Genomic DNA, 12,618 nt, shown 5'->3' on the forward strand with positions numbered 1-12,618 from the left:
AGTACACTGTGAAGACAGGGAAGCATGGTTGCGCAAGCATCATGATATGGGGATGTTTCTCATACTACGGTGTTGGGCCTATTTAGCACATACCAGGGATCATGGATCAGTTTGAATACATCAGAATACTTGAAGAGGTCAAGCTGCCTTATGCTGAAGAGGAAATGCCCTTGAAATGGGTGTTCCAACAAGACAACGACCCCAAACACACCAGTAAACGTGCAACATCTTGGTTCCAGACCAACAAGATTGATGTTATGGAGTGGCCAGCTCAATCCCCGAATCTTAATCCAATAGAAAACTTGTGGGGTGACATCAAAAATGCTGTTTCTGAGGCAAAACCAAGAAAGAGAGAAGAACTGTGGAATGTAGTCCAATCATCCTTGCTGGAATATCTGGTTACAGGTGCCAGAAGTTGGTTGACTCCATGCAACACAGATGTACAGCAGTTCTCAGAAACAGTGGTTATACAACTAAATATTAATTAAGTGATTCAAAGGAAAGCAAAATCTTCAAACATTTTTCAGTTTATATAGTGAATGTTTGAGTTTGTAAAGAAGAATACAAACACTGTTATTTTTTTGAACAGTCTAATATTCACTTTTCTTCAATTTGTTTAGAGGAACAACACAAATTTGATATATTTTTCTTCATGTTTTGATTTGGAATAGAATGTGTAGTGTTCCCAATGCATTTGTGTGTATGGAAATAAAAGCTATTAGAAGGATTTTGAGCGTTATTCACTTTTTTCAACACACTGCTGTTATTTTTTTTTTTGGTTTTTATTAATTTTAATCAGTATAAAACAGAGGCAACAAAACACGCCCCCACAGGGGCTATCAATTGCACCGCTAAGAAAAAACATAATAGAGAAACAGTGCTCTAACTCCAACAAGGCAGAAGGTACGCCCATGCAGGGGCTATCAATGGCACATAAGTTACAACATCATTAATGAAACTCTGACTATAACTACTAAAGGCAGCTGTCCACTGTCACCCAAAAACTAACAGAAAAAGGGAGAAAAAAAAAGAGAAAAAATAAAAGCAGGGGTCCAAGAGCGCCACCACCGAACGCCAATGCCAAACGCCATTACATCGCCAGAGGGAGCGTGGGAAAGGCATATTGCAACCACAGTTCCCATATTTTTGAAAATTTACGTTGGGAGTCGTTGCATATACTCGACATCTGTTCGTTGAGCATCATAGTGGTCATACGATCCTGCACCCCCTGAAGAGGGACAAACGGACTCTTCCAGGCCTGAGCAATTGTTCTAGTGGCCGATAAAAACAAATAGGATGCCAACTTCTGCTGACGAGCCAAGAGGCCCGGTATAGGGCAATGAAGCAAGGCTACCGAGCATCCCGGCGTATAGAGAGATGAAACAAAGTGAAAAGGAGGCCAAACACACAAGACCAAAAATGAACCAGTCTTGGGCATGACCACCAGATAACTGCTGTTATTTTGAACACAACTGTATATAAACTGTTTAGGGGGTTATAAGTAATTTTCTAGCAAAAAGCTGATTTTTAGATTTATGTGACAGAATAGGCTCGGGAAGCAAGTGTTTAATGTACTAAGAAAGCTATAATGCATAGAGGAGTTTTTGTAAATGTCATTAATGGAATGAAAGCACTAAAGGGGTATGAGCAGCCTATTGCTATGGCACCATCGTTTGCACACTTAAGTGTTCTAAGCTAGCAAGGGGTTAAACATACAATAAGGATGGAGTGCCTGTAGTACGGACGCTTCAGCCTTAGTGGGCTCCTCTCCGTGTGGAAAATTCACCTACACTGACATTTGTCATGCAGAATAGCACCAGAGATCTAGAAAGTGCCTATGACACTCTTAATGGATTTCATTAATTCTGTTTAGAACATGTTATGACCATAGAATGGAATCAATTGACTTACTATGCCCTTTAGTTAATTCACAGTAAATACTTTTTTTCCTAGGATATTCTAAAAATGTAGTAAATACCTGACAACAGAATCCCATGAACACCAGTTGTCACGAAAGGTCTTGTTCATTCTGTTATCAAAATTGTCCCAACACTTCTGAACTTCAGAAGGATAATCTGCACAAGAGACATAAAAGAAAATAAACAATATTGGAGTTGGCTTTTGATGACTACCAGACTCTTTCCAGAATCTGAAAATAATTTTCACATTTTAGACAGGATTAATATGTATGTAAACCAAAAAAACAAACATTTAATTCCATAGATTTGCTGGCTGCATTTGTGTTTTTTTTTTTCAGGCATGTTTACCTTTATTTTCACCAAGCAATCCTATAAATAACACACATCTTATTCCTTTATGGTTTCACTCACTTTTATCTACTCCACTTCATCTATGGTGGAACCAATGACTGCCACCCAGACTGGACTTCAAATGTGTCTGCCTATCTCCACTGCATGAGAGTAAATGGGATACGTAGCTTACAGAAATAGGAAAATATTGTTTTATGATTATAGGTCAGATCGCAGGAAATGACTAGCACAATGCATTTCTGGAAAGATCAGATTGGGTGTTTTCTGTACTCGCTGAAAATTTTTTTGCCTGAAAAAATAACTATGGCAGCCACCACATCTAAAGATTGGTAATATCCAAATACTTGTAAATTAATTGGTTTGCATGAAAGTTATAGAGTTTACAAATGGCGAGATATATACTGGAGTTTATTATTTTTTTTACTAGTAATCAGAGACTTAGAGTGGAACTGTGGGACTGCAGCAGGCATTCTGACACTGGGGGGAACTGACTTGGTGTCACTGACATCCCCAGTGACACCAATACAGTGATCAGTGCTAAAAAAAACACTTACTCTGTACAGTGGGGCAGAAAGGCGTTAACTGTGTGCTGGGTATGTTATACTATGGGACCATGTGCTTGTGCTTCACTGTAAGCACACTGGACACTGCTTTGTATAGCTGTGCACAGCTGTGCAAAGCAGTGCTGTGCACAGCTATGCAAAGCAGTGTGCATGAGTTGACAGTGAGAACTGTTTTGTTTACTAACAGTTCTCCTCCCTGTCGGAGATCCTCTGCAATCACTGGGCGCCAGCAAGTAATCAATGAATGGCAGCGTGGGTAGGGCACCTCACGAGCACCCCCTACCCAGAAATGCAACATTACGTATATATACGTGATTTTGCACACCCGTGCCGCCCTGTAGCAGTATTTCTGCTATAGGGCAGGTGGGAAGCGGTTGAAGCTCAGGCAAAATATGACAGGGTCACTAGCTTTCATCCCTTCATTTTCAATGAGTCTGATCTTGTCAGAGACACTTTCTGTATAACAAGAGTCTCAACAAGGCATAATTACTGTATACCGCTACTGAGCAGGAAGCAGATTTTACTGTATATTTAGTGGCATACAAAGATTCTTAAAACATTAATAAATAATGTGTAGGGAGGATGGTACCTCATGTCAAGTTCCTCTACTTTAAAAGAGACTTGAATAATTATCTTCAGACGAGATGAAGCTCCAAATTATATTTATTGTTGCATATACTTATATGGGGAATACAGTGTTCGCCTTCCCTGCATTCTGTCTTTCATAGAGTCCTTCTCTGCTTATATAGCCCTTATTATCAAGTAGAAACAGATCACCTTGGAAGGACCAAGGCAGACACTACACCCCTCTTAACACATCACACACGCCTATTGGCACAATTCCAATCAAGGTATGTGTTTTGCAATGAACAACTTGAAATATATGACGTTATAAAAACATTTCTGATGAGACAAAATGGAGTATACATCCATCTTATAACATTCTATATATGTGATTCAGTAAGGATCATAGTTATCCCTATACAACACTCATAAGTGGCAGGAGCATTTAACGCTCCTGCTCCATCATAACTGTGGGTCTCATTCCAGCATCCTGGTTTTGGCTGTGATTAATTCTCCCTGTCTGTCTGTCCACCTACAAGGCGATTGATGTGGCCAATCTCTGGGTAGAGACCAAACCTGATTTAAGCCAGCCAAGCCTGCAGTCTCATGCTTGTGATATTATGTTTGTAACACATGCTCCAAGCTACCTGTTGTCTGCCCTGCCTGCTAGTTTAGATTCCTGCATTGACAACCTCAGATCGGATATCGACTACTCTCTGAACTTTGAGCTCTCTGCCTGCCTTTTGACTATGGATTAGACCTTAAAGTGATACTAAACCCACAATAGTGTGTATATGCAATAAAGCATGCTTGATATACTCATTTCAGAACCTAAGCAGTTAATACTCTGCATTGTGTAAAAACGTTGTTTGATCTTGACTTCCCTAATTCTCCCCTTCTTCCAGTGTCCCCCCTTATCTCCTAATAAGACATATCATGTGGAGACACTGCACATGCTCAGTTTGGTGTGTATGTGCTAGAGAGGTTTTCTTTTTCTTGGGAGAGTGCATGTGATCAGCACAAGGCCAATCAGCACTGTCCAGACAGAAGGGTTCTACATCCTCCTAGAGCAGAAAGAAAACTCCTCCTACAAGCTTTAAACAGTGCTCTTCTGAACACTGATAGAAGTCACAAGACTGCTCTAACTGATGATGAGAAAAGGTATTTAGCAGTTTAAATTTACTAAAATAATTGCATTTCCATGTTCTGTGTACTGTGGGAGATCAGGTATAGTGAATGCAGGGTCCTGGGTTTAATAACACTTTAACTATTGTGAACCTTGCCTGCGTTGTACCTGGTCTGTCATTAAACCAGTCTGTCTGTCTGCCAACAGCAAGTACCGGTTTGCTGTGCTCAGTTTGCACATGGTAGCCAGGCACTATAGCATTGTGTATATGTCCTGGGGTCAACCATGTTCTGGTAGGCCTGCTTGCCTTATGGGAAATGGGGCTGCTATAGGTGAAGAACACAGAAGCCAGCTATAGTGTCTGACCACCTGAGTTAGGGGTAAGTATGACAATAAGATTATTTATATTGAGTTTGTTCACACAATATATATATATATATATATATATATATATATATATATATATATATATATAGTGGCAGTACGGTATCCTGCCACGGTGGAAATCATGATGGAGACCCAGGATTCTCAACCATACAGGTTGAGGGGCTCCAGGCAGATCTCATAATGCAGAGGAAACTGGTTTATCAGTTTCCTCTTTGGTTTGTAAAGCCTGTTTTGGGACCTGTAGCCTGGAGATTTCTAAGAGAATTGGGAGGGATGAAATCTCCAATCCTGGGCCCATATTTTGGGAGCAGCCAGTGTGCTGATTGCACAGGTGTGTGCAGGCCTTTTTGTGGAGGCCAGGCCATGATTCTGAGCTCCACCCCGGCAGATAGGAGTCAGGAGGGCTCCACTCCGGCAGATAGGAGTCAGGAGGGCTCCACCAAGGAGAGGTGGAAGCCAAAGGCAGCAAGGAGCTGTTTGAGAATAGCTGTGTGCTAAAACAACCTTGTGGAAGAAGTCTGTAGGAGACAGATATAGAGCGGTATAGCTGAAAGAGCCAGAAGGCGGAATTGTTTTGCTTGATGGTGGATACCCCTGCGTGGGAAGCATTTTTGTTATTTGAACTTTCTTGTAAATAAAATTGGGCAAAAAGGCCCTTTAAAAAGAAGCGAGTTGCTGTGTGCTTTGAAGAAGCTCTACCACTCTGAAGCGAGTTCCCACAATATGTATGTCAAAACATTAGAGCATGTTTTTTTCTTTAAGGCAGACCTTCAATTATTTGAATAACATCCTTCCATCTACCTCCCTGTTACACAGTCGCAAGTAAATACCCTTTTTTCTCACATTGACTTCCCTAATCCTCCCCAAGGCGAGTAAAGCGTATCTTGGTACCACTGTCTCCTGGGATGTCTAAGACACACATCCCAGGAGACAGTGTGCCAGGTTCCGTGAATGCACAGACACGCTGTGATTCTCTGCTAGGTATGCAGCACTTAAAACAAGCAATGTGTTGCTATAGGCCAGAGTCACCTCTGGCTCCTAAGCTAAGATAAAGTGTGAATGTGATCCCACCTAAACCCAGGTAACATACACTGGTTACTCCAGCAGTAAGAATGAGAAGAAAGAAAGTGATTCTTGCCTTTTGGGGGCACATTCATGCTTTTAGCCCAAAAAGTAGGTTAAATGCTAATGAAAGGTAACCAAATTCATTATCCGAGATATGTCTTATCTGCACATGTAACCTTGACAAAATGGACTTTGTTCCAGGAAGTGCTTTGGATAAACATCTCCCTGTGCAAATATCTTAAAAGCATCATGGTCTAATAAGATTGATGTATAAGATAAAATACATAGAATACTATATCTCTCATAGTACAATTTTGGCAGCAGATTTGTATGCTGGAACCTGCCTTATAGCAAATTTGATTATATGTAGAGCCCCTCAATTTTAGCTAGGGGGAGCTAGACAGGTTTTTAGTCAGAGGCTAAATAGCAGCCTGGGATGAGTCAGCTTGTGAGTGAGGCAGTCCATCTCAGGACAGGCTAGGGAGGTACTAGGATCAGAGCTTCTGGAGCCCTCCCACCTCTCCAGAATCCTGAGAGCTTTTTGGAGGAAGGATGGAGGAGGGGAGGAAGCTCAGATTTGCATGCTTAAGGGACCTTGGTCAATCCCCCTGGCAGGAGGCTGGGCATGGTGACCAACGCATCTCTTTTAGAATCATTGAGCCTAGGAGTGGCAGGGCAGTGTCGGGTGGAAGATGAAGTAAGAGGTTGGAGTGTGGAACCTGGGACGGGGCCCAGGGAAGAGGCCTACCAACAGGCAGGTGCTGGAGAAGAGGATCTCCACTGTATCACCATCTTCAAGGGAGGATATCCTGCAGCAAGGAGGGAGCCAGCCCAGCGAAAGACCTGAAGGCAGCCACCAACCCATTAAGCTATCAGGAAGAACAGTGAGTACTCTTACACCACCTGGCCCACATAGAGGAGAGGGCAGTCAGGTGGAAAACCCAACTAGCTTCTCATCTGGGGATGCTGTGCTAAATTGGCAGTTTCTGGGCCCCCTTTCCCAGGAAATATCCTCAGTACAGCTGGGTGAAGAGGAAGATTCATCTTAGGTCTGAGGAGGTACACCACTGAGATGGAATGTTCTGAAAGGAGAGACTATTTTTGTTCACATCTGTACATAGTTGCTAAGGAGTTTGTCCTCAAGTTTTCAGTTTCCTTGGACATCCCACACACCCCTCAAGAACATCCAAGTTATTAACCCCTTAAACTACAAAAAACAAGCTCAAGGACTGTTTACTGTCTCCAGTGTGCAAGGTTTGAATAAAAGCTGTAAGGGGACCCAAAACTCAATGACTCCTAAGGGGGTAGTGCTACATATATAAAGTTTTAGCTTTTACCTATACATTTGCTGTTAATTTTTCCACACCATAAATAATCCCTGTCACACATTATACTTTTTTGTCCCTTCTTAAAATACTCACAGACAAAAGAATTACAGATGATTCATCTCTGTCAGTCCAACACTGTTGCTGCCATTTTCAGTGGGAACAATTGAGTGAACAGGTTAGAAAACTTTTACATTCCTTGCTGTCTTCCCCTGATCAATTCATTTATCAGTCTCTGCCTCAGTGGCTCCTACTCCACGTACAGTACATATTTGTATAGTATAGTAAAAAAGATATGCAAAACACAAGTGCAAAATGTGACAATGAATTGCTTACCAATGGCAGAAGTCTGCCAAGCAAAAAAGGACAGTTGGAACTTTTGGTGCATGAAGAGAACTATGATTTAATTGGTATTTCTGAATATTGGCTGCAGTCTTGGATATGCTCTGTTTCAGAGACACAAGGTAAAATAAAAAGTTGGTGAGATCTGTCTCTATATGAGAAGTGATCCCAAAGTGAGGATCTTGTTGACGGGAGAGTGTGGTGGTGCAGAAGCATTATGGGTGCGTGCGTGTGTGTGTGTGTGTGTGTGTGTGTGTGTGTGTACTTCAAAGTTAATTGTCCAAATACTTATGTTCAGCAGTCAAGACAAATAAATTCTTTAAAAATCATACAATGTGATTGCCTGAATTTTTTTAATTCTGTCTCTCAGAGTGGGAATGCACCTACAATGTAAATTTCAGACCCCTTAATGATTTCTAAGTGGGAGAACTTGCAAAATCGCAGGGTGTTCAAATACTTCTGTTCCTCACTGTATATACCTCTAGAGTTGACTCTAATTTACAGCAATTGTTTCAGCTTTCAGCGGGCTTCCTCACTGACAGCTGAATGTAAAAAGAATTGCTGGCAATTAAAAATTTTACAAAAAAATGGCATTTCTGCCAGTTCTGTGCTGATGACATTGATGGATATCTTCCGATGTGAAGGGAAGTGAGCATGATGTGTTTTTCATCTGCTGCATTAGGTCTCCTTGGCCCCCCACTGCATCCGTGGTCCTTAACGTTGTCTGTTTCTTTGTGCTTTTTTCGAAAGAGCTTGAAAAGAACATGACATCTTAAAACCCTGTTTTGAAATCTTTGCCTGAGAGAGATATTGCTGATTCATTATAACTACCTTGTGTCTTGTTGCTGTGTTTAGTCTTGTCATGGAGTATGACCTGTGACACGAAACTGTCTTCCACAACCTCACCTTAGTAGCAGAGTTTGACTGTTCCTCTTCCAGTTTTAAAGTGTAACTCCACTTTTGTTAAGAAAAAAAATTCCCCTCTGGGTGATCTATGTACATTGCAAGGAGTTTAACACACTTTGTTGCAGATTCCTACCTTTTGTTATTCTGAAGAAAGAGATAGATGTTTATCTAGTCCATGTGTAAAATGAATGAGAATGGGAGTGGTTCCTAATTATCACTCAGCTGTTGCTGTCAGGGATCTCCACGATCCCCGCAGCGATGGTCCCGGCGCAGTGCGCCGCCCTGTGCAGGGACACGGGCACTAGGTCCGGGCCGGCCGTGGCGGTCGAGTTCACGCATGCGCAGTAGAAGCCGCAGCCGCCCGCTAGGCACCAATGGCCGCGCAGGGCACGATATTTAAACGGCCCTGAGCTGTCATTCAGTGCCTTCTGGTCTTCCCTGCATTCCTGATTCTGCAAACCTGTGCCCTGTGAGTTTTTGACCCGGATTGTACCTGACCTTGCCATATTCTCCTGTCCTGACCCTTGCTTTGTCTGACCTCTCTCCTGGATGCCCCCTATTGGATCTGACCTGGCGTGTGACCCGACTATTCTCTGCCCGCTGCCTTGTACCATTCCGTCCTCTCTGTTACCGACCCGGCCTGTCTGACCTTGCTCAACCATCCATCCATCCCTCGCAGTGGGGTCTTCGGACCTCCTCATATCAGACTCTTTCCCGTGGGAGCCCTCGGCGCATACCACTACCACTGACGGACGTACCCAGTAGCCACGACCTGGTCTCGGGGTGCTCCAAGTCCATCCCCACCATCAGGGGCCCTGGTGAACAAGCACTCTGGGACTTAGATTCCGTGCGCTGGGGACGCCTATTCAGTGGAGTGCTAGTGGTACCGCCGGGCGGTCCCTTACAGTACCAGAAGGCCATGACTGAGTCTAGAGGAGGGCCCTCCCCGCTTGAGGAAATCTGCAGGCACCTATCTAATTTGACACAGGCCGTATCGGCCCTGCAGGACAGATGTTTACAGATTGAGAATCAGTTCCAGACCTGCACTATACCTGTCCCTGCCCCACAGGCCGCAGTTCCCGCACCCCCAGCCGTAGCGGCCCCTGTACCAGCTTCAGGGGCTTCCGCACCACTTCCTGCGGCCGAACCCAGAGTACCCATACCAGAATGCTTCCACGGGGACCGCACATGCTTCAGGTCGTTCCGTGAGTCCTGCCTTCTTTATTTTGAATTGCAACCACGGACCTTTGTGACTGAATCCGTGAAGGTGAGGTTCGTCATCTCCCTCCTGCAGGGTGAGCCCCAAGACTGGGCTCACCGACTGCGGGGAAAGAATGACCCTCACCTAAGTTCGGTTGACAGTTTTTTTTTGGTTTTTTTTGACGCAATGGCTATCCTATACGATGACCCACAGCGGGCAGCCTCGGCTGAAGCCACTTTGTACACGCTTCGGCAAGGCCGTCGAGCGGCAGAGGAATATGCATCTGAGTTGGATGGGGGACACACGCTGGAACGAGTTTGCACTTTTGCATCAGTTCCGTATAGGCCTATCGGAAGCCCTGAAAGACTAACTCGCCCGGGTAGAGGTGCCTGAGACATTAGAGGACTTAATTGCTCTGACCATTAAGATTGACCGTAGACTGCGGGAACGCAGGTTTGAGAGGTCCGGTCAGGGTCATGGAAGTACCTGGGGGTCATTTCAAGTTCCAGCCAAACATCCAGAACCTGCCACCTGGAGATATTCCTGAACCCATGCAGCTTGGCCTGGCACGGTCTAAATTATCTCCAGAGGAACGCCAGCGTAGACAATCCCAGAACCTGTGCCTCTACTGTGGTGAAGCTGGTCACATGGTACGATCCTGCCCGCAGAAACTGAGTAAGTGCACCTTCTTCCTTGTCTATTGGCAATGTTAGTCCATACTTAGTGGTGCCCCTTTCCTTTCAGCTTCCAGAAAGGACCGTGGAGGTGACGGCCATAGTTGATTCGGGGGCATGCAGCTGCTTCTTGGATATTAATTTTGCTCACCAGCAGGGTATTCCCCTCCAATTAAAAGAAAAAGGGTTCAACATTTTTGGCCGATGGTTACCGGATAAAATCAGGGGTAGTTAACCAGGAAACTCCCTCCATTGCCACTGCCATTGCAGGCCAGCACCAGGAACTCCTCCGCCTGGATGCTATTGCATCGCCCCTTTTCCCAGTCATTCTGGGGCTCCCATGGTTACGGGCCCATAACCCCCAAATTGACTGGGAAACGGGGGTAATCTCGTTCCCTTCCCCATACTGTCGGGAACACTGCCGCACTTCGGGCCCGGAGGTCCCCCAGTTCCTCCTGTGCTCTGAAGGGGATGCCGACTTAAAAAAGGTAATCCCTGCAGCCTACCATGAGTTTCTAGATGTGTTCAGTAAATGGGGAGCCAATACTCTACCCCCCCACCGCCCGTATGACTGTCCCGTTGACCTGTTACCCGGCTCAGAGATTCCTTTTGGGCGAATCTTCCCCCTTTCAGAGCTAGCATTGGGGGCCCTGAAGGAATACATCGAGGACAGCCTCCAGAAGGGGTTCATCCACCCCTCCACTTCTCCAGCAGGGGTGGGAATTTTCTTTGTAGAAAAAAAAGACAAAACCTTGAGGCCATGTATCGATTACCGGGAATTGAACAGGGATAGAAAAAGTTACCCACTGCCATTGGTACCGGAGTTATTTCAGAGTTTAAAGGCGGCAGTGGTTTTCACAAAGCTGGATTTGAGGGGAGCATACAACTTGGTTCGCATAAGGGAGGGGGATGAGTGGAAGACGGCATTCCGCACCCGCTTCGGCCACTTTGAATATTTGGTCATGCCTTTCGGGTTGTGCAATGCACCAGCCACCTTTCAACACTTTGTGAATTACATCTTTAGATACTTCCTGGATATCTTCGTTATCGTCTATTTAGACGACATTTTGATTTTCTCACCTTCCTTGGGGGAGCACAGAATACATGTAGCAAGGGTATTGGGGCGGTTGCGGCAGCATCGGTTGTACGCCAAGGCAGATAAATGTTGCTTCGAACAATCCAGCATTACTTTTCTGGGCCTGATTATCTCCACCGCAGGGGTCGCGATGGACCCTCAGAAGGTCGCTGCAATTCTGGATTGGCCTGAACCCACGGACAGGAAAGGCGTCCAACGATTTATCGGGTTTGCAAACTTTTACCGGAAGTTCATCAAGAACTTCTCGGGTCTGGTCTCCCCCATTACTCAGCTAACCAAGCTTGGAACTCGGTTCAGGTGGACGCCAGAGGCTCAGGAAGCTTTGAAGAAGCTGTTCACCTCGGCACCCATTTTGGGTCACCCAGACGCCGCCCTACCCTACATCTTAGAGGTAGATGCATCGGAGAATGCAGTAGGTTCCATTCTTTCCCAGCGGAAGGGCACCAAGGAATTGCTCCATCCTGTAGCATTTTTCTCACGGAAACTTACCCCCGCGGAGAAAAACTACGATATCGGTGATCGAGAACTACTGGCGATCAAAACGGCATTAGAGGAATGGAGGTACCTGCTGGAAGGTGCCGTGCACCCCATCTTGATCACAAAAATCTGGAATACCTGAGGACCGCCAAGCGTTTACGCCCATGACAGGCGAGATGGGCATTATTCTTTTCAAGATTTAATTTTCACATCACGTACAGGCCTGGATCGAAAAATACAAAGCCAGATGCGTTATCACACATGTACGAGGACGCCAAGGAGATCCCAGTACCTGACACTATCCTGTCCTCGGACAACTTCTTGGCACTTCAGTCGGACCTTCGTTCCAAGATAATGGAGGCGTCCACAACCGTATCAACCCCAGTTGGGGTGCCCCTCCAGAACAAGGGGGGACTCCTATGGAAGGAAGATCAAATTATGGTGCTGGAGGAAGCCCGAACCCTGGTCTTGGGACATTGCCATGACCACCCGATGGCAGGGCACTTTGGCCCAGATAAGACCCTAGAACTTCTCCGACACTCCTTCTGGTGGCCGGACATGGCTAAAGATTGTAAGGGCTATGTAAGATCCTGTATCACCTGCCAGAAGAACAAACCATCAA

The 12,618-nt window shown here is 45.1% G+C and overlaps 1 protein-coding gene across 1 annotated transcript in view; it reads right to left on the reverse strand.

Moving 5' to 3' along the window:
* RAMP2 (receptor activity modifying protein 2) overlaps nucleotides 1-12,618 on the reverse strand; it is a 404,185-nt gene that overhangs the window by 41,416 nt on the left and 350,151 nt on the right. The window contains exon 3 of the mRNA XM_089681294.1: nucleotides 1,979-2,075. Coding sequence (XP_089537420.1) covers nucleotides 1,979-2,075 — 97 coding nt within the window. The remainder of the gene's footprint in view (nucleotides 1-1,978; nucleotides 2,076-12,618) is intronic.

Source organism: Staurois parvus, unplaced genomic scaffold, assembly GCF_062004578.1.
Source record: "Staurois parvus isolate SC_StPar_1 unplaced genomic scaffold, SC_StPar_1.0 ptg000263l, whole genome shotgun sequence".
NCBI classification, from domain to species: domain Eukaryota; kingdom Metazoa; phylum Chordata; class Amphibia; order Anura; family Ranidae; genus Staurois; species Staurois parvus.